The sequence below is a fragment of the Rosa chinensis genome, chromosome 4 (genome assembly GCF_002994745.2).
Source record: "Rosa chinensis cultivar Old Blush chromosome 4, RchiOBHm-V2, whole genome shotgun sequence".
Classification (NCBI taxonomy): Eukaryota; Viridiplantae; Streptophyta; class Magnoliopsida; order Rosales; family Rosaceae; genus Rosa; species Rosa chinensis.
This window is the reverse complement of record NC_037091.1, coordinates 2,644,385-2,672,011: the sequence shown is the minus strand read 5'-3', so window position 1 is coordinate 2,672,011 and position 27,627 is coordinate 2,644,385. Positions and strand designations below refer to the sequence as shown.

The window sequence follows — 27,627 nt, the reverse complement described above, 5'->3', positions numbered from 1 at the left end:
GAAATCAAACATATTTTGTTTATCATAACTTGTAAGCTTGCAGGAAGCCTCAACAAACATGCACACAAAAAACATCACAAATGGATGTTCATGATAATAGAACGCGACTCAATTATGTTATTGTGTGAGCTTTGAAGCCAGCTTCTGAAGCAGATTTTCGATTTGGGAAAGGTGATTGTATAGGTACATGTTATGTAGTTATGCATCATCTACACCATGTGCTACCGCAGTCTTAAGGATTTTAGGAAGACTTGGCCAATCTTTCTTTGATGTTGTAGAAAGACAGGGAAGTTAAATCACATATTAATTGTATGTGATCAACAGAGTACTGAAATACAGAGCGTTTGCAGAAGGGAAAAGTGGAGCTAGTAATCACAATTCAATCTACCTCAAAATCGTATTGATCATCATCATGAGCTAAACTCGAGTAATCTTCTGCTTGCTCAAGTACAAATTTATCATGAGTGTGACATCATAACAGTATCAAAATTTACATCTTTGAACTCTTTTTGCAGTGAATCCACCACAGCCAGCACTCTTGTGGCTTAGGTTGGAGATGATTGGCACAAATTATGAGGCTTCCCATTGAAAGAGCAAAACTAGTTGTTAGTTTACTATTTTCTATTGTTTGCTTCACTTTGGGAGCTCCTTCATGAAAATGTTCAAGGTAGAAGTCCTTGCTAGATTGTTTGCATTTGGATACCAGACTGTTCAAATCAGTGGATTTTAGTTTTGTTTCATATAGAAAGGGCAAGCTTCCTGGGCTTCGCTTCTGGTAGGAATATCAAGTCCCAGGCAAGGATCGAATATTGTACCATCTCGAAATAAGCTTCCCCATTGCTTTCTTTGAATGTCATCAATCTAATCTCAGAAAATTGTAGAGAAAATTGAGCTAGTGCTAAGCAAGGCTTGGATTTGTAGTTGGTTCTGTATATTCAGCTATACATGTGTTGCATATAGTTTTGCAAGTCAAGATAATATTTCGAGCGACTTGGTCTTGTACAAAGTCTTGCAGAATGTAGAATATGTAAAGGTTAATGAAGTTATAGATAAACGTACATTGCGAAACCACAAGCTGTAGCTTGGCTACAATTAAAGTTCCACTAGTTGTCCCGTCTTTTCTGCCACATAAATCAACAAGACATTATTCAAATGCACAAGAATCTTGGATTTTTTTTTTTTGGCCCTCTTAACAGTTCACTCCATGATCATCAACAGCTAGCTAAATTTGGAGTTTAAAGGGCTCAAGTACAACTTCGGTGTTGCCCTCCTTCATTAGGTAGTTGGAAAGGAACTCTTTGTATTGGAAGCCTTTATAGACTTGGGGATTGCTTGCGGTGATAAGAGCTGTTGCAGGTTGTATATGGCAATCTTGGGAAGGTGCAATGAAAAATGCAGCAGATGTCCGAGCAGTTTTTATTCTAGCTGTAAATATAGTTAATGCCTGCATTGTAACAGCAGTTTATTACTGCTATATATGTGTACAATTGTAAACATCAACTCAATGAAAATCACTTTCTACAAACTGCATGATATTAATCACCTAGCACAGAGTAATTACAAAATGAAAGTAAAGAAAATGAACCAGAATACAAATGTTACTAATGGATCATATCAACCAAGTTGTATGAACAAATGTTACTAATGGATCATATCAACCAAGTTGTATGAACTACCATAATTTGCATGTCCTGGCTAGCTGATTACCACCAATATTCTCCTACAACAATGGAATCAACTGAGGACGATAACAAACAATTTTGATACCATTATTTCACGAAGCCAATCTCAGGCTCCTACCAGATCCAAAGCATCATGCTACTAGCCATTATATTATGCTAACTATTATATTATGGAAAATTGGAGGAGTTTGCAGACAGTACACAGGTAAGTTTTAGTTACTAATAGCCATTAGTTGGCTTGAAAGAATCTCCATGATCATGGGCTTCTGCATTTTCTCATATCATGTGCTAGCATCACTACATTCTTAAAGATTCACTAAGTTTTGTTCATTGTTTCTTAAATGTCTGAGTTCTAGCTAGGAAATTGTAAAGTTTATTGACACAATTAAAGTCTGATACAGGGATTAATTCATATCAAGGGTTTGGAGCATGCATATTCCAGAAAGAAAGAAAAAGAAAAAAAGATAGAGAGAGATACATGGAAAGACATTTTGTTCCCTTCTGAATGAGTTAGTCACATAGTTTAAGGATGAATTTAATTTTCTTCTCTTTTTCCTTATATTAGCAGTTTCGGAGTATTAAAATCAATGACAATGCTTTGTGTGCTGTAACCACTAGTCACTGCCTAAAAAGAGTGCATGGACTATACATGTTTCTGAGTTCTGACTGCCAATGCATACATCACTTTGAATGTACTATGTAGTGCTTATAGTGACTGACTTGACTGGGCCATTTGTTCAATTCTGGAATAATAATTGCTAGGCTGAAAATGTGAGACTTGGCCTTAATCCACCTCAAAATAGGCCATACTTAATTGTACATGATATACATGATTACAAAGTATCAAATATTAATGCAGTAACAAACAACATAGATCTGCCCATGTGCGCTAAAAGGAAAAGATGAATATATGAACTTACGGATTGATGAGTAAATAGCAGATGAGGACAGCGTGCAACAGCCTCAAAACAGGCTCATACCCAAACCTGAAAAATGTTGAAATCTTATTAGTTCTTGCACACTCTGAAGCTTCAAGTCTAATAAATAGCAGGAAGATTTCAAACCTCTCTGTCTCACTAATAAATAGCTAAATGATGTGAATGGTAGTGTTGGTTGCTAAGACAAAGACAGCCACTGGTCTTGATCACCTTTAACTGGGCCACGAGGTTTGTTGGTTCTGAAGACAGAGAAAGCCTTAACAAGTCAGTTGGTTCCTCTTGACAAAGTCTATTGACAAAGTCTTTTTCTCTCTTTGCCTGCTGCATCACCAGACTCTGAGCTGATACCAAAAAATGATGTGTATGATCCAATCAGATCATTGGCCAAATTTGTTTATGTATTTAGAATATAGTCTATAGATGACAACTTAATCTGCCTCTGGAATGTAAATGTGCCAGGAATATTTTTCTTAATGTGACAGCTTCACATTCCATTGGCATAACAGAATGACCATGTGGACAATGCAACATCATGCCTCTTAATGTGATATGTTTCAAAAACAAGTAAACAATGAGATAAAGGTACTTGAGCATAGATCGAAGTACTAGGAAAAGTATATGGGCACATGTACAACACAAGTACTAGGGAAATAGCACATACCCTGACTTCTAGCTTTCTGCAGTCGTCTCAAAGTCAGTCAGATCAGCATGTACCCAACTTTGCCCGAATCTGCAACCATTCAAGTGGAGAGTTTATAGTTCCCCCTGTAAACAGAAGCAACAATCTAAATGTATAACATTAATAAGTTAATCACCCAGAAACATTTATAGTAGTAAATAACAAGTGAAACCAAAGAAATGAACTAGAAGCCAAATATTAATACTGGATCATTTGTATGCACTACCTTAAATGCAGTGCCTAACTGATTGCCATCAATATTCTCCACAATAACACAAAGAAACTCATAAAACGCCTTTAGGTTCTTCCAAATATTATATTATGCTTGTTATTTTTGTCATTTGAAATTTTTGTTAAATTCTCACACTGGTTCAGATTATAATATTCTTGTATTTCTGGATATGAACAAAATATACAAGGCTTTTTACAAATCCTACAGATTGGTATTTAAGAAGCAGCCTCATCAAACATTCCCATATAGTACAGCAATGTCTGTCTTACAACCAGAACCAAAGAAGGCATATTCTTTACTACTTGCAAAGTTGGTCAAGTATACCAATTATATAGTACAATCCTTAGATTTGAAAATCAAACTACTGATATAAAGATAAACATGAAAATAAATATATGTTTGTCATCGAATACATAAATAAAAACAAATGACACAGAGAATAAAGGGGTCGAAAAACCAAATGTCTACAATTTTTTTTTTTTGGGAGAAAAAAAACAAATGTCTACAAATGTCAACCCTAGTAAGCAAAATATCTGCAGATTTTAGAACAAAGAGAAAACCCTAAACTGGAAAATCTTCAAGGAAGGAAGACTCACAAAATCCTTGATTCTCACACTTTAAAACTCGAAGTTGAAACTCCAGCAGCGTTTCAAGTGGTTGCTTCAAACCACTGTAAAAGAACAAATCTAAGCGAAATTTGCTTCCCTTAATGTAGACTACCACAGGCACAAGCATTACACAGGGTGAAACAACATTTGGGATTTAATTGAAGCAGTGGGTGGGATTTATTAAGGGAATTGGCTGAAAAATATAGAAAATCCATGTAATTAAGATAATGGCAAAGATGAGATACTTGAGAACTCAGTGCAGGTCTTTAAATTGAGGATACTCCAATACTTCCAACTGTTTTTCTAAATTTACAGAGCAACCTATGAGAATGAGAATTCTTTCATTTTTCTATTTATTTCATTAAACTGGTTTCTAATTGTAGGTTTATGATCAATTAAAGTCAAAATACTAACATTAATATGTACGCACTATTCTGAAACTGAATATTTTTAGAACTTCCTCTAAGTTACAAAATTTGAAAAGGGAAATGATACACGTAATAAATTATTTATTCTAACATTATTACGTATATACACTTACATCTCATTGATCAGTCTTGATGAATAGAAACGCTTTTCGGATAGAGCCTGATCCTGCAGCAACCTCTAAAGAGACTCACGCTACTTTTTAATGAATTAGAAGACTCTCATCAACAACCACATATGATCACTGCAATGCAATACACGCAATCAGACTCTTTCAAGAATGCATTAGAAATCAAAATTGCCATCAATCAACAGAATATTAAGATCCGAGTTTTTCATAATATAAGTATTAAGCAGAATTAGTTGCTCCTCTTTCTTAAAGTGCCACTATACCAGATTGATGTTAACTACTGAATATATGCTGCTCGATTATAGCAAGTAATTAATGCTTGCTTGCATGAATCTACAACAGAGGCAAACTCCAAGAAGGAGTAACTACGTACCTGTAACATCAACACCATCCTTAGAAACAATGAAAACCAATTCCTTCTTCCCCAAGAAAGTCAGCATATGCCTGCCACATCATCTTGACGGAAGATATTTAGCCAAAGCCAGGCTAGAACTTCCTATATCAAGAAATTGATGTATATGAGTTTGATAAATCTTTGGCCATACTTATTTATGAATTTCCAAGTTGTAATCTGTAGAATAAAATTGAATATGCTTGTGGCATGTGCTAGGAAGATTTTGCTTAAAATAATAAGTTTCATATTCCACGTGCTTAATCCATGGACCATGTGGTTAATGCAACATCATGCTCTTTAAATATAATATGTTTTGATAAAATCGTGAACAATAACATATAGGCACTAGAGCATAGAAGTACGTACTAGGAAAAGAGTATAGGCAAGAGTACAACTATGGAGACATAGCATATATCAGTATGTACCCCACTTGGCCAGAACATGTAACCTTTCAGAGTGGAAAGTCTACAGTCCCCACTACAAATGGAAAAGCAACCAAAATGCATGATATCAATGGACTAGCAACATAGTGACAAAGTGAAAGCAAAGAAAATGAACCAGAAACCAAATATTAATAACGGGATCATATCAACCAATATGTATGGACTACCTTAATTTGCATTTCCTAGTTAGCTGATACCACCAATGTTCTGCTACAACAATTGAATCAATTGAGGATGAACAATGTGGAGGACTACAAAGCAGCTTTGATACCATTATTCCCCATCATCATGTAGCCAATCTCAAGCACCTACCAGATCCAAAGCACCATGCCTTCATTGATTCCATCTGTCCACAATAAATACAAAGCAACTCATAAAAGCCCTTTAGGTTTTGCTACTATTGATTCCATCATCATGCCTTCATTGATTCCATCATCATGGAAATGTTTTTATCAGAGAAGTTTGTAGACAGTACACAGGTACAAAGTATCAAATTCTAATGCAGTAACAGACAACATAGATCTGCCCATATGGGCTAAAAGTAAAAAGATGAATACATGAACTTACAGATTGATGAGTAAATAGCAGATGAAGACAGCCTCATACCCAAACCTGAAAAACGTAGAAATCTTATTAGCTGTGGCACACCCTGAAGCTTCAAGTACATATATGTATATATATATATATATATATATGTATATATATATGTGTATATATATATATATGTAAGCTTCAAGTACATATATGTATATATATATATATATATATATATATATATAAAATAAATCGCAGGTGGGATTTCAAACCTCTCTGTCTCGACTAAACTCTGAAGTGGATGGTTCAGAGTTCAGAGTTCTGAAGTGGATGGCAGTGTTGGCAGCACAGACAGAGACAGCCACTGGTCTTGATCACCTTTAACTGGGCCACCAGGTTTTGTTGGTTCTGAAGAGTTCAGAGAAAGCCTTAACAAGTCAGTTGGTTCCTCTGCTTGGTGTTGAAGCTGTTGAGTGTAGGTCAGGGAACATGGGGACCATCGATTCTTGCCCCCCGACGGCAGTGCGTTGTCGTTTCGGAGGATTCACTGGTGTTGGTTCCGTAGAGAGAGAAAGAGAGAGCCATGACGACTCAGCCAGTGATGCCAGTGATGGTTCTTCCGCGCTGCGATGTCGTTTTGGATGAATCGGTATCGGTTCGGAAGACAGAGAAAGCCATGACGACGGAGTTGGCTCTTCAATTGACGGATTTGTCAATGTCGAGAATCTCTCCTCCAGTAAAGGGGTCGAGGATCTGTGCAGTGATTCACAACCCATGGTGGATACTTCAACGTTTGGTGGAAGCTCCGGAATTCCTCGGAGTCTCTTGCAACCCTCCAAGTCAAGCCACTGTAAGTTGACAAATTTGGTGAGGCAAGCAGGAAGACTAACAAAATTGTTCATTGCCAGCCGAAGATACCTTAATGTTTCCCAGCAATCAAGAGTCATCAGGAAATCACAATCTGATAAACTGCATCCTACGGTACTTAACTTCCATAGCTTGGGAAGTGATAGTGAGCAACCATCGACATTCAAAATTTTGGTATTTGTTGGAAATCTAGCGAGTTTTGAGCATCCACCAAGATGAAGCTCCCCTAAATTTTGCAACCCATAAATGCTGCATGGTAAAGTCGTGAGATTTTTGCAATCAGTAAGATTCAAATATTCAAGCCCAATGAGATTTTCAATTGACTCATCCAATTCTCTTATGTCACTGCCTTCAAGAGAGAGCCATCCCAAGAAATCCATCTTTACTGGAATTTTTGGAAATGTAGCCAGTTTTGAGCATCCACTCGCGTTAAGACTCACTAGATTGTGCAACTCATAAATATCATACGGCAGGGTTGTAAGATTTTGAATGCCCTCTAGGTCCAACTCTTCCAGCCTAATAAGCCTTGTAATGGACGGATGCAATTCTTTAATGTAAGTGCGACTTAGCATCAAACTTCTCAAGGAAACCATCTCTTCCCCAACTTCTGAAAATTCCTCAAGCTTGCAATAGCTAATAGAGATTGTTTCTACAGATTTCAAGTTGATTTTTCTTGGAAACATAATAAGGTTAGAGCAACAGTCAACATTCAAGGTAATGAGCTTATCAAGCAATCCAACAGAATCAGGAACCTTAACTAAACTGGTACACTCAGATAGATCCAACTCTTTCAAGTTAGGGATTCCACTGAAGTCTGGGAGTTCCTTTAGGGATGTACAACCATTTAAATTCATATGTATTAGACTTGAAAAATTCTGTATGGCAAAAGAAAAATGAAAAGATCAACCAAGTGGATGCAGTAGTTTACAACACAGTTATCTATTACTTATTTTTAATTAAAGAAGTCTTGAAATAAAATGAATTATTAGATTATAGTACCTTACGTCCCTCCCATAGTTGTGTGATTCTGTAACTCCCAGAAATATCGAGATTTACAAGTCTGTTTGCATGAAAATCGGATGGAAAAGATTGCAACGGACATTTTGGCCAATCCAGCCACCTCAACTGCTTGGAAAGATAATCAATATCTCCAGAAAAACATTCATATTTCATATACTCGCTAATAGAAATATATCTAAGCTTCTTCATCTCTGAAAAGCTTTTAGCATTCAAAGATATCATAGATGATGGCCACTGGTGTTGAATGCCTCTAACTTTATTTGTTCCCTACAGTAAAAGAAAGCAAGCTTATTAACCTAGCAACATTTATGGTTGCAATTTCTATTCAGACCAACAACAACAAAAAAAACATAGCAATTTCTATTGGAAGCACAAGTACTGTTTCAATACAGTTTTCTTCAAGGTCTCAATAAGAAATTATATTCAATATAAAATGCTTTCCGAATTGAAAAACACAAAACATCATTATTATACTTACTGTATTATTTGTTAGAACTTCGTTGACATCTTCTTTACTCCACAGTCTGCTGCGTTCCCCCGATTCATCAGGTGACTCTTGATACACTATGTTTTTACCCATTTCTTCTATCAAGTCATGCATCCAAATCCTATCACCAAAGTAATTATTCTCATCGTCAATTCTTATTAAGGCCTTTTCTTGGAGTTGTTTAATACCAATCACTGATTTGAGGTCGTAGCAAGCTTCTAGTATTGGTTTCACATCGTCTACAAGCTTCCCTTTAAAGAAACAAGCGATATCAAGAAAATATCCTTTTAAATCTACTCCCAGAGCATCATAACTTATTTTGAGAATGTCTCTTATCTCTTTGTGGGGATCTTCTCCCCTACAACTATATAATGTAGCTTCCCACTCCTCTCTGCTTCTACGAAATAGATGAGAGCCTAAAACTATCAAAGCTAATGGAAGGCCCTGGGCATAGCGTACTGCATGTTGTGCAAGTTCCAGATAATCGCTTGGAGGTCTATTTCTTTTGAATGCATTCAAGCTAAACAACTCCAAAGCATGACGATCATTTAACATCTTGACCTCGTATACTTCATCAACTTGATGAGCAATTAGCCAACGTTTATCTCTTGTTGTTATGAGAATTTTACTGCCCGACCCAAAACAATCAGGGGATGGAACTAAGTTCTGTAATTGGCTAGAATGACTCACGTCATCAATGATTAAGAGAACTTTTTTATGTCGCATCCTTATCTTTATAAAACTGAGTCCTTCATCAACACTGTGCACATTCAAAGATATTAAACTCAAATGAGACAAAAGTGTCTCTTGCAGATGGGTTATGCCTTTTGATCTAACATCGGCCAAGAAACAGCTACCTTCAAACTTATGGCGAATTGAATTAAACACATCCTTTACAATTGTGGTTTTTCCTATTCCACCAGGCCCCCATATGCCAACCATGTTATTCTCCTTGGCATCTAAAAGTTTGTTGACCTCTTGTCTACAAGACCCCAAGCCAATTGGACGTTCAGCAACGTGCAACTCACATGAAGGGTTTATTACTTGGGCGAACAAATCCTCAACAATTTCTTTGATAAATTCAGTCTCGTACCTATGAAATTAAAAGCACGTACATATAGGAAATCGAATAAAGTAGAAGATTAATATATGGATTTTTCAATATAAATAAAAAATAGGCTAACTAATCAACTAGCTAGTGGGGTTGGGTTAAAAACATACCGGCCCTCCTCGAAAGTCCATCCAGACAAATTTGCTGCTTCCTCAAGAGCCTCGCTCCATTTGCCGATGCTATCCTTGTATTTGCATTGATCAATTTTAGCAAATGCGTCACCGAAAGCACCTGTTTGGTGTCGTACATCTGAGGGAGCCACCTTGTAGAAAACAGCTCTAAACTTCTGTCCTTTGGATTTTCTGCAGTCAAGTATCTTGACCAGTTCATCTAAGCACCACCTTGAGGAAGCATAGTTTTGAGAGAAGACGACGATTGAAACTCTGGACTCCTCAATTGCTTTGAGGAGCTCTTGTGATACGTCTTCTCCTCTTGGAAGCTTATCATCATCTCTGAAGGTCTCAATTCCCCTCTGACACAGGGCAGTATACAAATGATCTGTAAAATTAAAGCGTGTATCCTCGCCTCGAAAACTCAGGAAGACCTCGTATGTGTAATGCTTTTGGTGATCAGTAGGAGAAAGTGGGAGAGAAGAAGATGAAGAACTGGCTGCTGCTTCATAGTTCAGAGAAGCCATATTCTGCTTGCTTTGCTGCATCTGTTGAATGTTGCCTTCCTCGAGTGCTTTTGTATTGTAGATCTGAGTTCTCAACTCTCAAGAAGATAGTTTCTTGGTGCCTGCTGCAATGTGAATGTGAGGTTGAAAATGGACTGAATCAGAACCTCTTTTACTGTACACTCACGAGGCGCACTTGCCAAGGACTATCTCCTCACTTTTTCTTTTTAGACTAGGACGAAAATTTTCTAGGAAGACTGTTTCTTTTTCTTTTTCTTTTTTCAGAGGTGATGACTTGGAAGACTTGAATTGTTTCTTTTTCTTCTTCTTTTTTGAGAGGGTGATGACTTAGAAGACTTGGAAAATCATTACTTTGATGCTAGATGGAACAAGGAAATTATCTAGAAACTGCGTATACTTTGTTTGGGTTCCATGTATGTTCTATGGAGGAGATTGCATTTAAAATCGTATGGCAATCTCAAAGATACACTACGAAATGCTAATGAAATTTAACTTTAAAAGGTAACAAAAACACTGTTATTCGATGTGAAACAACCTCACCAGTCACCATACAACAGCAGCACCATGGTGATAGTAATTTGCTACTTCCTTAGAGTTACAAAACAAGGAAATCAAAAAGACACATGCCCTTAGTCTTAGCATCGGTTACAAGTATTTACATCTCATTTTTAGAACTCAACTAAGCATCGTTAACTGCAGAAGACTTGTTAGAAAGAGCCTTTGATATTGCCCTTATGGTATTTGGAGTTGTCCTGCAGCAGCCTCCAAACAGGGAAGCCCCAGCCTCACGCCACTTCTCTATGACTATTTCTGCAAACTCTTCATCAACCCGCCCAGTCGATGGCTGCAATGAAAAGCACATGCGGTCAAGACTTCTTCACAAACATGTCAATTCAACATTATTTTCATCCATGGAACAGTTCATCATATACAAGGAAGATCGGTTTCATATTTTTACCAACAAATGGTACAAGATTCACCATCTGGTAATATAACATTAAATCTGACAAAAAAACATTACTTTGTGAATTATACCATGAATAAAAAGATCCAAACCCGGATGCTATAGCTGAAAGAGTAGGGCAAGCACTGTGCATTCATATAGAAGGACACTTACCACCCATTGCTTGCTCCGACCAACAAATGGTCTCACCACTGTTTCTGTATATCACGATTGGTTCGCTTGTTACCTGCAAATTTGATAGACAAGGAACATTAATTATGTGAAAATGTTAAGGGGCTAACTTACAAATGCTAATTTATTCCAATTAACCTAAGAAAATGAGCTATTCATCCAATGTCCTGTTCATTTCATTGAACTGGTTTCTGATTGTAGAATTATGATCAATTAAAACCTAAATAAAAACTTAATACGAATACTACACTACTAATCTGAAACTGAATAGTTGTTATACTTCCTCTAAGTTACAAAACAATGAAGAAGGAAATGTATTTATTCTAAGAGGATTACACATACACACTTATGGATCTGTTTTGATGAATAGACATACTTGTTGGAGAGAGCTTGATCCTGCAGCAGCCTCTAAATACACTCCTGCCACTTGCTTACGACTGTGAAAACCCTCATCAACCACCACATAAGTTTGCTGCATTGGAATACAGGCAGTCAGACTGTTTGAAGAACACCTTAGAAATCAAAATTGCCATGAGTTAAAGGAACCGTATATTAAGATCCAAGTTTTTCATAATATAAGTATTAAGTAGTAGTTGCTTCTCTTTCTTATGGTGCCACTAGAGCTTGTGAATGGTAATCCAGATTGGTGCTAGATACTGAATATGTGCTGCTGAATTGATGCAAATAATTAATGCTTGCTTGCATGAATCTACAACAGAGGCAAACTGCCAAACCCAAGAAGAAGTAACTACTCACAGCATCAATTCCATCCTTAGAAACAATAACCTCAGCATACAACACCAGCACCATATATGCTTATAGCTCCAGCATCATGCCACTTCCTATGGGTACCTTTGCTGCAAACTCTTGATCAACCACCCCATTAGATCTCACTGCAATCAGTGCAATGAAAAAGAAATGCAGTCAGACTTTTTTAAGAACAGATGTTTTCATGTGCTCGAAGTACCAAGCATTGATTTGAATCATATCTTATTTTGGCAGAAAGGTGTTGGAGGAAAAGAATGAACAGAATATCATTTATATAAAGCAGGGGACTCACCGTCCCTTGCTTGCTCTGACCATCAGAAGAGTCTCGCCACTATCAAGGTATATCAGTGTATGTTTTCTGGTAACCTTCCAACTACATAAGCAAAGGAACATTATACGAAAATGTTTAAGAGCTAATCATGCATGTTCAATTTAAACTACTTGACTAGAGATCATACCTTTTAAATAGGTAAAATCTACCGGTGAACAGAAAGAACAATACTTTGTGAATTATACCATGAATCAAATGATTTATATCCAGATGCTATAGCTAAAAGAGTAGGGCAACAAGCACTGTGTATTCACATAGAAGGACATTTACCACCCATTGCTTGCTCTGACCATCATAGGTCTCACCACTGTTGGGGTATATCATTATTGGTTTGCTTGTTACCTGAAAATTGATAGGCAAAGAAATACCAATTATATGAAAATGTTGAGGGGCTAGGTTATGTATGCTGATTTATTCCAATTAACCAAAGATCTGACCTTCCGAATATATGAAATCAGCCCCTGGACAAATCAAGGCAGTGTACAGTAGATTCCAACAACAACAACTTGCTTCCACACATTAGCAATAGAGGCACACTCAAAGATGGAATCACCACTCACCACACTGATTCCAACTTTAGAAGCAAAAGTAAACCATGCTGGAATATCTAATGCTTCCTCCTCAAGAAGTTCAGCATATGCCTGCGCCATAACATTTAAGCAAGGTATTTAGCCAAAGCATAGTGGAAGCAGTTGGCCCAATTGATCTAAATAAAAGATGACCGAAACACCCTCATCTTAGGTTTTCTGACATTGAGCTCAGCATTATGTATAGTCCTAACACTTTCCGATACTCATGGCATGCAAATCATATCTGTCATATATGCTAGGAAGATTCTCCCTAAGGTAATGAACTTCATTCCATTTTCTTAATCCATGTTCACAATAGGGCACAAGGCCTTATACATTAAGGCGAATAAAGCATATTACCTTTGCCTCTAATTTATTGGGTGTCGTCTCATATGCAATTAGATGAGCAACAGAGTTGGCCAGAATCTGAACCCTTTCCCTGTGGAAATCTTTCAATGCTTCTAGAGTCACTGCATCGCCACAGTTGCCACTACAGAGAAATAATCCATCAAGAATCAGAACCCAAGATCAATGATCCTTATATAAAGTTATAAACAATGTACAATAAATTAATATGCAGAGATATCACCATTTTCGTGTTCCATGTCCAAATCATATACAGTAAACATACACAAGTCATATGTTGATTTAACTCACCTATACTCGGAACCATCAGCCAAATAGGCTCCACAGCTTCCCACAGATGCCGCAACTAGAACTGGATGTCTTGAAGGCTTTCCTGTGTCCACAATTTCCCAAGAACCTTTGGTGCATTTGTCATAGTAAATTTCGCATGCCTCGATTGCAATTCTACAATTTTCCTGAACAGAGATCAATAACATAATCATAATCAGGAAAGTGCGCTAATCTAAAGAGCAATACTATTTGCTTCACGGTAAATATTTTGAACCTAAATAAAATCAAAAGCCTGCATATAATCCTTACAACCATCCAGTATTCGACTAACCTCAGAGTTATGTAAAGCCTTATTAGAACTAGACATCAGCATTGTCTAATTAAGCTGATATTTTTGAGAAGTTTAGAGTTCAAATAAATACTAACACGTTGTATATATAAACTTGTAATCGAAAATAGTTTTATATATATTGAAATCTGTTTGAATTTGAATTTCAAATGGTGTGGTTATCAATATCAATCCAATCTGACAAGGATAAGGAGGTTATGCAGCAGTTCCTTAATGGATGGAACTGCATAACTGTTTTGTCTGATATAGAGGATAAACAACGCCTGCATTGATCCCTGCTAGAGCACCACACCTCAATCAATTGTCCCATTAACAATCTGAGATCAAGGGTGAATCTAGGAGAAGAACAGTGGATGGAGGCAATCGACTTTTATTTCTATAATCCCTTTATTTTTTATTTCAATTTATATTGCTTGCTGCGATATATATATGTACTTACTGTTTCATAGGATTGCAATATCTCACGCATCCTTACTTAGGATCAGAGCAACATATCAATCCTATATTTGTCATAGTTGATCTTTTGTTCATGTTAATTTGCAGACATTAGGATAGACAGAGGGTTGCAATCCTAAATTAGGATGCGACTACAACAGCAATCCTAATCTGCAATCTTCAATATATGTGTTTACATGTGCTTATTCTGAGATAGTTTATAGTACTCATATTGTGTAACTTCTAACAATTGGTATCAGAGCTCACTATCTTCAGATGAGTTACATGTTACTGATATTCAATTAAACTTACTTTACAACCGATTTCTGGGGATTTCATGTTCCTATAATCCGCATGCAGTTATCTATATATATATTGCATATCTGATGCATTTATCCACATATGCACACTCTCACATTTGCAAATCCAATTTGCTCTGGATTGATGCAAGTGAAATTGGGTTCTCCCAAATTTATTATCCATTACCTTCATTCTTTGAGAGGAGGAGAAAATGGGAGAGCAATTAAGGCAATCACCGACTTCTATCACTTCTGTTGATCACTAAATAGTGCCTTCTACCAAGTTGGTGCATGTCGATCCAGGCCTTGCTTTATGAGCAGATAAGATATGTATCCAAATTATCAGTCTTCGATTTGGTGAGTTCCCTTGAGGCATTATAGTGAAACTATAATTTTATTTGGTTGTTTGATATTAATGTATGCTACTTACATTGTTGTTGTGTGGCTAGTTTAGTTGGTATGTGTTTATGTATTACTTGGATTATAACTGATGAGTAGATCTTGGAGAAGCATCAATGGATTTTGAAACTGCATCATGTTGGTATTGGTATCACATACTCGATCTTATCAGTTTTGGCTTTAATATTTAATTTGCTGCAGATTATATTTTGGCTTTGAATCATGTTGTTGTTGATTTACAATCTTATATTTGGCATAGTCATCTTAATTATCTAGCAGGTGTTGATCTGTATAATGTCATACTCAGAATTAACCAAAATTCATAGTCAATTATATTTGCATGATTTGCATGATAGATCTTGACAATTGCTGTTGCTTTTTTAATTGTCTTAGTTGCTATATATGTCCAAGTGTTTATATGGTTAGAGATAACTGTTGACTTAATGGTCAGCAACAAGATCAATTATGGCTTTGACATTTCTACATTACATATTGAGCAATATTGTATCATTGATGTACTTTCAATCTGAGCAATAGCCTTAGAACATTGCTTAGAAATCACAATACTTTTCTTGGTTAGAAAATTGAGTGATGAAAAGGTTTTTGGCCAAAGAAAGAGATTTTAGCCACTTTCAGATTTTCTGGAATTTCAACCCAGTCACTTACTTTTGCAAAACTGTACAGATCCACTGAGAATTTGAGGTTGGTTTCTTCTAAAGAGTTTTAGTAGACATCTTAAAGAGCCATTGGGAGCTGGAATCACCCAAAACGGAATTTTTTAGGATTAGTTATGAATTTCCAAGTTCAGGAGTCAGTCACAGAAATTATCTGATATCAGCTTATTAAGTTTAGTCAAAGGTACGTAACTCTTATAGCACCCTTAATTGATTCAATACAGGATCTCTATTTCATATGAAGATTACATTACATTCATCTGAGTGCATATTTATGTATTTCATATTATTTTGAAATGCTAAATGATGGATATGCATGTTTAAAGGTTCTGATATTAAATTTGAAAACTTCATATGTGGTGTGCTGCCAAAGTGGTCTCATATATGAAGATTCTAAAGGATCAGATACAATGATGAAATGTGTAGAATGAAGTCAGTTGCATTTTGCATATGAAAAATGCTATCAAGATAGTTTCACATAGATAGCAATGAAACTGTCTTCAATTTCATCAGAAAAGAGATTATGAAACTTAAAATTAAATTTGATCCTAATTTTCAAAGAAATTTTGCATCAAACATTTGGTTTCATAATCTTGTAAATATCAGGTGAATGAACATTCAGAACTATTAGAGAATAGTACTCCACAAATCTCGAAAATAAAAGAGTTCATTTTCTGCATATATACATACATATTTCAGTGAATGACTTTCAGATAGGTCATGATCACATTGTTGATATAAAGTCAATTAAATCTTCTTAAATGCTAAATGCTGTCAAAATGGCTTAGTGTAAAGGAGATTAATTGTCTTGTTTGGTTTTCAACAATAAAATCAAGCAACTTAAAAGAAATCTGGTATCAAACATTTGGTTCTTGATTTTGTATATGATGAAAATTGAACATTCAGATACCATTAAAGATGAGTACACCCCAAAGGATGTCAAAATCTTGAAAATGGTTGAGTTCTATTTTCTGAACATATGCATTTGGTGTGAAATGAATGTTCAAATCAGGGATATTTTCATTTTATTTGGGATATACATATAATTCTAGTATTGTGGTCAACTAGAATGATTTTATTGATCAACTTCATATACACCTGTGTATTTTCCTTTGAGCATCAATCAAGTTGCACTACAGAATGACTCAAATTTCGGAAAATGGTAAAGTGACATTGAGTTGAACTTGAGAGTACAAGACTAAGATGAATGATTCAAGTGCATCATGTAAGACTCCTTCACATATGTACAGTTTATATACATTGCCGATATCAGGATAGATATGATGTTTTAGTCCTATATTAGGATATGACTAGTATATCAGTCCTAAATAGTTCTTTCAAATATTAGGATAGATATGTTTCTGCAATCCTAATATACTATGTGTTTACTACTGCAATCCTAAATATAGTTCACGTATATAAGTCTGTTATGTTTGTATTATGTTATTTATGTATTCTGCAGATACAGGATTGATATAGCGACTTCAATCCGAAGCCTGAATACATAATCTAATGATGCACGTGATTTCATTTATATTGCTTTATATATCATAAAGTTTATACAATATGCATACATAGGATATTTATGATATTTCAATCCTAAATGCTAATTACAATCACTGCTGCACTCCTACATATTTTTACATAGAAATCTTTGTTTACATGTGTTCATGCTAAGATAGATTTATAGCAGTAGAACAGTGTAATTTCTGACAATTGGTAATGTACATATAGGAGAGCAATGCAGTAGACTTCAATGTCTTAGTATTGATATTGTTTATATTTGTTTTGTCATGTGAGATATAGTTTAGACTACTCTCATCTATGGGTCATCATTTTAAATTCTTGTTCAATAAATAATAAAAACAAGGGGGAAATATACATGTATATGTGTTTTTATTATCATAGTTATTTTCTTCTTGTGCTTGATTTTGATTGTCCCAAATTGTATATTTATCGAGTTCTCTTAAATTGTATATTTATCGAGTTCTCTTAAAATCTGCTTCTCATATTTTATCATAAAAGGTAAAGTGAGGAACAGTGGGAGTAAGTTCTTGGTGAATTACTTATTCTCTTAGTAACTTTTGAGTCTTATATTGGTGCATTCAGTTTACACTTTTTGCTGCAAATTATATTTGTGTGATTTACGAATGCATGTTACATTATGGATGATCAAAGTTTTGAGTTATGATTATATCTCAATAGCATTTGGATCATTATGTTTATTCATAACATATATCTATAGAGTATATATTACTGTATTTCATTATGCTACCAAAGTATACGTGTTTGTGACTTGGACTATCTTACAATTGGTCAATCTTAAGTGTAAGACCAGAAACTGCTGCATTTACATTGTATTACATTATGCTGCCAAAGTAGCCGTGTATGCAAAGTTATATGCAAACTAAAGGTGTTTTCTTGATTATTTCATGCATCTTATACTTCCTGCCATCAAAGTGGTTGTTGTGTAAATGCATGAATTGATTCATTTGTTAACAGAAAACTATAACTCAAATTAGCTTAAAATTTAATTTGACTCTGATTTCCAAAGATGTCAGTGATCAAACATTTGGCTATTTGAGTTTGCATGTATACATCAATAAACATTCAGATGATATCAGAGATAAGTGTATCACAAATGATACCAATTTCTTGAAAATATCATAGTTAGTTGATCTGAGTATGTGCATTTATTATGATGTTGTTCAAAACTGAACTAACATTTGGGACATACATTTCTGGTGGATAGTTTAGTCACCATAAAAGAAATGACTGGTTGCTAAACTGCGTAGGCAGTTGATAGCATGCAACAGTGACACTTTTGGCCTAAGGTTGAAATCTCAAGTTTTTTGGTTATTTTCATTTGTTTATCAGTGATTCTGATTTTGATGGTATATTAGGATTCAAATAATGCTGCACTCGTATATTAGGATTGAAACAATACTGCTCTCCTTTTGTACCTTATCTATATATTGTTGTTTATTTTTGTTTATATATGCTGTGATTATATGTTATATTCAGTGACCCTTCAGATTGATTTAGGCATAACAATTTTATCACTTTTATGATGCTCTGCTTCAATAGCATAGCTGTAATTCTCTCTTATAGATCTATTTTCTTCAATGATGCCATATGTCTCGATCATGAATTAAATTGTGCATTCTGTAGTATTCTAAACTCATAGCAAGCTTATTGCTTCCCTTTACTATATCATACCAAGAAGATATGGTTATTCAGAACAAACAAATGTGATGCATCATAAATTGGTCTTAAACTATTAAGTTATGCATCAATACTTTATTCAGAATTAAGCAGTCAAGTTTAAGTCTTTTGAGACAAGATTTCTGAACTTAGCAACTATAGGCATGAGAGCATGGATGTGACAGATCGTTTGTATAATGTTGTTTAAATATCTCATCCTTTTGTTTATTCCAATTCATCATTGGATGTTGATGTGAATAGATTATGTCAATATGTGATACATTTGTATGAACATATTGTGTGTTTAGTATTATTTGGTAATGTGTCTATTTCAGTTAATCAGTCATTTGTGAATTTATCATCTGGCTTTTGTCATTTGAATAAAATTAGTTTTCAACATTTTGTTGCTATATAGGTAGAACATGTACATATGCAGAACCATGTACATATAAGGAACTTGATACTGATATACAAAATCAGTGAATATGTACATATGCAGAAGAACCTGATACTGATATGCCAAATCAGTAAGATAATACAGCTCTTCATCTAGTTGAAAATAATTTTGGATCAAATATGTTACAAATCGATTACTGTAAATATTAAACAGGTACAAATCACACTTGAGGTAGTTCCTGTAATTTTGCTTGCTATATTGTGATTGCAGAAGATCAATGTTTTGCTAATTCATTATAGTCTTCTGTAGTTCAGTATAGTTCAGGAAAATTGACAGAACTTTGAGGACAGATAGTGTTTTTGAACTCTGGTGCACACTTAAGAAACAACTCATTAATACAATAGATTCTGTGTAATGTCTAGTTCAGTGGGAGATTGTAAAGCCTTATTAGAACTAGACATCAGCATTGTCTAATTAAGCTGATATTTTTGAGAAGTTTAGAGTTCAAATAAATACTAATACGTTGTATATATAAACTTGTAATCGAAAATAGTTTTATATATATTGAAATCTGTTTGAATTTGAATTTCAAATGGTGTGGTTATCAATATCAATCCAATCTGACAAGGATAAGGAAGTTATGCAGCAGTTCCTTAATGGATGGAACTGCATAACTGTTTTGTCTGATATAGAGGATAAACAACGCCTGCATTGATCCCTGCTAGAGCACCACACCTCAATCAATTGTCCCATTAACAATCTGAGATCAAGGGTGAATCTAGGAGAAGAACAGTGGATGGAGGCAATCGACTTTTATTTCTATAATCCCTTTATTTTTTATTTCAATTTATATTGCTTGCTGCGATATATATATGTACTTACTGTTTCATAGGATTGCAATATCTCACGCATCCTTACTTAGGATCAGAGCAACATATCAATCCTATATTTGTCATAGTTGATCTTTTGTTCATGTTAATTTGCAGACATTAGGATAGACAGAGGGTTGCAATCCTAAATTAGGATGCGACTACAACAGCAATCCTAATCTGCAATCTTCAATATATGTGTTTACATGTGCTTATTCTGAGATAGTTTATAGTACTCATATTGTGTAACTTCTAACAAGTTATCCTCCCCTTGAAGATTCAGCACAGCAAGCAACTGAGCACAATCACTTTCTACCTCAACATGTCTCCAACTCTGGTGAATAGCCACAAGCAAGCCTGCTCTACAAGCTTCTGCCTCGCTTTGGATTGCAGGAAGATGCCTAGAGAAGGCGCCCTTCAAGCCTCCTGAAGAGTCAGAAAATCACCCCCACTCCTCCATCTCATTCTCTCTAGCATAGGCACCATCAATATTCAATTTAAGACAGCTTCTTGGTGGAGCACCCCACTGCACTACCCTGGCATGACCGTGATTAATCTTAGTATCACTGCATTCATTAGGATTCACAAAGATTCGTTCATTGTTTCTGTAACGTCTGAGTTTAAGCTAGGAGACATGAAAGTTTAATCACATAATCAAAGTCTAATACAGAGAATACTTCATACAAAGGGTTTGGAGCATATCTAGAAAGAAAGAAAAAAGAGAGAAAGTACAGAGCGTCATTATGTTCCCTACTGAACGATTTAACCACAAGCTATGTGATCAAATAGAAGTACTAAGTAGAATTGGTTGCTTCTCTTTCTTACAATGCCACTAGAGCTTGTGAATGGTAGTCCAGATTGGTGCTAGCTACTGAATATGTGCCGCTGAATTTATGTAAATAATTAATGTGCTAGCTACTGAATATGTGCCGCTGAATTTATGTAAATAATTAATTCTTATTTGCATGAATCTACAACAGAGGCAAACTCCAAGAAAAAGTAACTACTCACAGTATCAATTCCATCCTAAGACACAATGAAAAACAATTCTTCTTCCTCACGAAGGTCAGAACACATCTGCCGCATCACCTTGAAGCAAGATACTTAGCCAAAGCCAGGCTAGAACTTCTGATCCAAAAATTGTTGTCAGTGAGTTTGACAAATTATTGACAATACTTATTTATGAAATTCCAAGTTGTACTCTGTAGAGGAAAATTTAATGTGCTTGTGGCATGCACATATACCAGGAAGATTTTTCTTAAAGTGATACATTTCATATTCCATGTGCTTAATCCACGGACCATGTGGATGATGCAACATCATGCCTTTTAAACATGGTATGTTTCGATAAAATTGTAAACAATAACATATGGGAGGTTGATCCTAGGAAAAGAGCATAGGCAAGAGTACAACTAGAGAAGAATAGCATATACCTTTGCTTCTAGCTCATTGGCGGTCATCTCAAATTCAGTTAGATCAGCAATCAGCATGTAGCCAACTTGGCCAGATTGTGTAACCTTTCTAAATGGAAAATCTATAGTCCCCACTGCAAATGGAAAAGACAAACAAATTGCATGATATCAATCACCTAGCAGCATAGTAACAAAATGAAAGCAGAGAAAAAGAACCATAATACAAACATTAATAATGGATCATATCAACCAAGTTGTATGAACTAATCTGCATGTCCTAGCTAGCTGATTACCACCATTATTCTCCTACAACAAAGGAATCAATTGAGGGCTGCTACAAACAATTTTGATACCATTATTTCACGTAGCCAATCTCAGGCTCCTACCAGATCCAAAGCACCATGCTACTATAGGATTATTATGGTAACTATTAGTCTCATAGATTAATAGAGAGAGAGAGAGAGAGAGAGAGAGAGAGAGAGAGAGAGAGAGAGAGAGAGAGAGAGAGACATGGAGAGCCATGATGTTCCCTTCTGAATTGAGTCTCATAGATTAAGGATGAATTTAATTTTCTCTAGTCTCATTGCCCCTGAAGTATGGCTCAATGATAATGGAGGCATACTAGGGATTGGGTTTAATCCCGGCAACCACCATCTCGAAAAACAAAGAAAACAGCCTCCTTTGGCATGTTCCTTGAACCATAACCACAAATCAAACTAGTCCACGACACATTGTTTCTCTCAAGCATTTCATCAAACACCTTCCGGGCATAATCCAAGTCCCCGCATTCTGCATAGAAAATCAGAGTATTATTCCCAATAAACAATACACCCTTTGTTTCTTCTTCTTCAAGGAACAAGTTGAAGGCTTTTCGAGCAAGGTGTAAGCTTTCGAAGGTGCCCATTTTGGCGCATGTGCTTATGAGGTTGGGTGACATAGGCCTTTCTCAGCGATGTAACGGTGAAGAGGCTTCTGTTTTATGAGGGGAGTGAGAAGAGAGCTGAGGTGGAGGTCCAGCACTCTGCACTCCTATCCGTTAGCACAAAATGACATTTTTAACCTTTTAAGTGGCTTTAATGAACTACTTTTAGTACAGCATCACACAACTACAAAAGATCGTTCTTTATCAAGAGTTACACTTCAGAATGTTAGGGTGTAGGAAAAGCCTCGACAAGCATTCTTCACGGAGAATTAGAACAAAGAACTACGAATTGCAATTACAAATTGCCCCGTTTGCACCACGTTTGCCATGTCTTCGTTACATGTTTCTCTTCTAAAAGCACTGAAAGCATGATTTTGAAGCACCGAACTTCTGCGTCGAACCAAGATATGCTACCACTACCATCTGCAATGCATGCAGGGAAACCCCATAACCAGTATGATTCGCTCAATCACCAATTGATACCTTGACCAATTACTAACAGGAACATATGTAACGGAGTAATTGGCAACTGGATTTCAGCATATCAGAGATACCAATTAAGAACACGAGAAAATGGTTGATGTATGAGAAGACTGTTCTCAAGAACTTCTCTGTTTTCACCATTAATTAAGGGTATGTGAGAATTATAAACTCTCCGAATTATAAAACCATTAAAAAGTTCTACTACCGAGTTTCTGCATCAATGACTTGGCTTTTATTGTTATTATGGGATAGAAACTTTGAAAGAGTGAACGAAAAAGCAGCTTATTAGCCGGAGCTTTGTTGAATTTGGCTCTGTCTCCGATGACCATCTTGATTTGTATATCTATCTTCATCTCATGGTCTATTTGCTCAATTCCAGAATGGGTTTTTTCTACTAGCAAACTTGATTGAGTCATTATGGCCTTTGCATTTAGGTTAGTCGACCTCGATTCATTTAAATTGGCTTTGTCGATCTCTAGTGACCATGTTGACATGCATAATTTCTTTGATTGAATTAATGGTCGTTGAAACCAACTACATAATGATCATTTTTCAGAGAAATCGGCTTCTTGATCTCGTCTTCAAAGTTTACTTCAGTCGACCGAGCCTTCTCTTGGTTGGCTTTGTTTTCCATAATCATGTCAATATGTCTGGTGTCTTCAAGTGTAGGAATTTCATGTTTCCTCAGATGGTGGTCAGTGAGCCCCCCAAGTTCAAGATCATTGTAGTCATAATTTGGCCTTCATATGCATTGTGGAATGGCTTTATGTTGAAGACAAAATTTGGTTCATCAAACCTTCCCCAAAAGATTGGCGAAAGTTCTTTCTGACATATCTCTTTTACTTCAAATTCTTCTTCATTGACTAGGCTCTATTTTATCGAAATTTCCTACTTCTTGGTCTACTAGGCTTATCACTTCCACTTGTTTTGGAACTTCTTTGGGAGACAGAAAATGTTGCCAGCTGGTAGGTCTTGTAGCGGGGGGCTGATAAGGGTGGGTTGGCCAATTAGCCCAAACTTTAGCCACAATTCCCTTGGCAACTTCTCTAAAGTCTTGACACTACAAGAATAAGTTAATCACACGACACTCATCACACGACACATGAGTTTTTGCTGTTGTCTGAGTTAGTCAAACGACAGATTTTTTAAATCAGTCGTCTCATCTCTACTCAGCCAACACATCGTCATTTGGTAAATTTAAGAGATTTTAGACAACACCGACAAGAAGATCTGTTGTCTGAAAAAAAAAAAAAAAAAAAAAAAACAAACAAACAAACGAAAAATTAATTTACATTTATTTGAGTGAAAACACTCACAACCTAGCCCATCTGAAAGTGTTCCCTCCTTAGCTAAAAAAATTAGGTCACTCTCCCTCCCAAATCGATCTCAGCCTCTCTCTCAATAGAATTATTTATATAGTATCTATCTAAAAGAGTTTCCCTTGGTGCTTGTTTGTTTGCAATGTTATGAGCATTCACCTGACGAGTGCAAAGTCTTTGGTTGGCGTAGTTGGAGTTGCACAAAAGGAAAAGAAGGTATTTACTTCTCAGTTTATGTGCATCTGCATTTTTGAAATAACATTAAATTGACCAAAGCCATTCAAACTAAGTTCTTTGACTGTTTTTGGTGCCAAGGGCGGGATGTGTATGTTGTGGGGAGCTTCTTAATGGGAATTCTGGAAGTTTACTTAGTATTGAGTATGTGGTTTTGTCAAGTGAATTTAACACTTTCAGATGAATAATTTTTTACTCAATGCCACTGCTTTTGGAGTGTATAGTTTTTATGAACTGCTGTGAATTTTATTGATTCTCAATATATGACTTCACATTTTAGATTTTAACTCGTTGACTAAATTGGTAATCTAAGATGGTGTCTGTTTGATTTGTAATATTTGGTTCGATTGAGTGTGTTGAATTAGTTTCTAAGTTCACTTGGTTGGAATTGGATCTTTAGGAATTGGAATTGAGTGTATTGAACTAGTTTCTGAGTGTATATATAGGTGCTCATTATAGTTGCAAAGTGTGCTGGATTGAATGTGTTCTCTGATTTAAATTGGACTGAATGTGTTTTTTGTAGGCAGCAAATCCAGACTCCAGCTAATTTAAAAAAGGGCACACACCAAATGCTTTCACAAGCAATATAGTGCTTTTAATAGATCATACAGTTTTGCTTTTCTGGGTAAGCTTGAATGTCACTGCCATCATATTTAGATCTGAACACAATTTGATTCGATACCATTTGATTTTATGGATATTTATGGCTTATCTTTCAGCTTTTGGTTTGAATGAAAGTTGAATCGTAGACTCAATGTTAGTAGTCTTAAGTTTGATATTTGGTTCTTGAGTCTATTTAGTTAGAAGTGTCATGCAACATTTAGCATTTTTACTGCTGTGGTTATCTTACCTATATTGACTAATGATCTATTCTGTCAGTTTAAATAATTTCAAGTAGTGGCTTGGGTAAGATCGGGGTTTTATTTTTGTCGCTGCTTCGTATTGCTTGGAATGCTAGAAGATTTCTATTTGAACTATTCCGTATGAGTTTTTTGATTCAAGAGCACAACATTTTTATTGCAGGCCATGCAAATACTGAAAGGCACTTTGCATTGTGTCTTCATCAAGATTGGGTATCAAGGTGGGCTTTGCTTAAAAATTAGGATCAAGAAGGTTGGTATACAGAGATAATAATAAAGGCATACGGAGGAAGCTTGCCTTGACCACACTGCTGGCTTAGTTGCTGTGCGTAAATAGTACTATCGTATCTAGTAGTTGGTGACTTATTTTGGTAACCTCCTTGATTGTGTAAGATAGACAATATTACTTGCTGGATTTGATCATATCTGGATATAGATATGTATTTTTGGAAATGTTTTGGATTGGCAATGTAAGAGACAAATGACATTGATATATGATGTCTTATTTTAGATTTATTTGGGATATGAATGTTAATACTTGCAACAATTATGCAAAGTCAATTTAGTTAAGATAACTGTAGTTTCCAAACACAACAGAAGAGTTCACAAAACCATTGTCTGAGACCCACTTACATATCACATCTAAAAACAACAAATAATACATGTCTGAACTTGATTTCAGACAACAGAAATAACAAATTGACGTTGTGTGATCTCCATTCCGGTAACATGTATAATAAAATTACTGTCATCTGATACTGAAATCAGACAACAGATATAACAATAATATGTTGACTAAGATTCATAAACCACAACTAAATATAATAAAAACTGTGGTCTGAGTTCCTATTAGACGACATATCCCATCAGTGGACTGTTATACCTTATGCAAATCCTACAACACAAATAGATTACTAACTGTTGTCTGAGTTCCTATCAGACGATAGATTCCTAAATCTTCTGATGTTTTATTTGCATAAGACACAACTAAAACAACAATGACGCTTGTTGGATATTCATTTCAGACAACAGTGTCATTATAACTGTGTGGTGTGAAATTCATTTCAGACATCATGTAGTTGTGTTGCTGTTGTTTGAGATTCATCACGCACAACACAGTTTTCCTAAAACTGTTGATGTAATATAACTTTTCTCAACAGTTAATAAACGAACTGTCGTGTGAGTTTGTAACAGACAATAGTTAAACCTAATTATTTTAATTTGGAAATATTCAGACGACACATACTTAGCTATATATGTTGTGTGAATTTTGAACAGACAATGGTTTTTAACTGTCATCTGAATGAGGTCAATCAGACGACAGACTACTAGACAACAGCAGCTTTTTCATTCAGACGACGGTTAATGAATTGTCGTTTGTTTAACTTTGTGGTATAGTGTGAGGTGTCTCAACCTTCAGTTTGGTTTGATCAGTTCTACCATTCAAACTAGCATAAGCATTTTGATATCTTGAAACTTGGTTGTGAACGATTCCGTTATAAGCTTGTGGCTTAACTTGGAATTGGTTGAAGCCATAACTTTGTCCATTACAACCATATGCCAAAGTATAACCATATTGGTTTCCATTGATGTATTGCCCATTGTAACCATATGTAGGGTTAGACAAACCGTTCCCATGTTGACTATCTTGGTTATATTGACCATAAATGAAACCATTGGTATACCTTGGCTCATGATAATTTTTATCGGCTAATTGAGAGTGACAATTTTGGCCAATAGAATTGTTAGTTGGCTCATACATACGTATATTAGAATTATAACCTTACCAATTACCATTGCCCAATTGGCCATTAATATTTTGGCCGAAAGTTTGGTAGTAACCTCGGCCGATATTAAGTTGCTCCAAACCATAATTTTGATAATTATAGCCATGTTGGCTGACACTTGAGTCAGCCGTATTCAGTTCATACAAATTATTTTGTGATCCATTGAATTGCATGCTACGAACAACGCCTAAAAATATTTAGTGTCCCACTGGGCGTGACAAAAGATGTTGCCTCTAAAAATCACTTCAGCCAAGAAAGCCGAGGGATTAAGGAACAAACGTCCTTCTTGGTGAATAGATTGTGGAGCATGCCAGCACATGGCCAGAAGGCCAAGTGTGCAATTGGAGATGTAGTGCG

At 35.7% G+C, this 27,627-nt stretch overlaps 1 protein-coding gene and 1 pseudogene across 16 annotated transcripts; both read right to left on the bottom strand.

Annotated features, from left to right (window-relative positions):
* Positions 1-960: 960 nt before the first annotated feature.
* LOC112196975 (disease resistance protein RUN1) lies at positions 961-10,456 on the bottom strand. Of its 16 annotated transcripts, none has more exons than XM_040518473.1 (13): positions 9,662-10,456; positions 8,432-9,533; positions 7,933-8,220; positions 6,668-7,808; positions 6,339-6,622; positions 6,100-6,144; positions 5,700-5,878; positions 5,069-5,191; positions 4,681-4,809; positions 3,282-3,385; positions 2,747-2,961; positions 2,603-2,668; positions 961-1,444 (listed from the first exon to the last, which is right to left on the bottom strand). In XM_040518473.1, the coding sequence occupies exons 1-5, from the start codon at positions 10,207-10,209 to the stop codon at positions 6,504-6,506; spliced, it is 3,198 nt and encodes a 1,065-aa protein (XP_040374407.1). In that variant the 5' UTR covers positions 10,210-10,456; the 3' UTR covers positions 961-1,444; positions 2,603-2,668; positions 2,747-2,961; positions 3,282-3,385; positions 4,681-4,809; positions 5,069-5,191; positions 5,700-5,878; positions 6,100-6,144; positions 6,339-6,503. The 16 variants fall into 16 exon arrangements, with proteins under 16 accessions (XP_040374407.1, XP_040374395.1, XP_040374398.1 ...); XM_040518461.1 differs by adding an exon at positions 5,456-5,566 and having other exon boundaries at positions 6,339-7,808; positions 9,662-10,454; XM_040518464.1 differs by adding an exon at positions 4,128-4,201 and having other exon boundaries at positions 3,282-3,405; positions 6,339-7,808; positions 9,662-10,454.
* Positions 10,457-10,701: 245 nt separating this feature from the next.
* LOC112198613 lies at positions 10,702-22,569 on the bottom strand (annotated as a pseudogene).
* Positions 22,570-27,627: the final 5,058 nt, after the last annotated feature.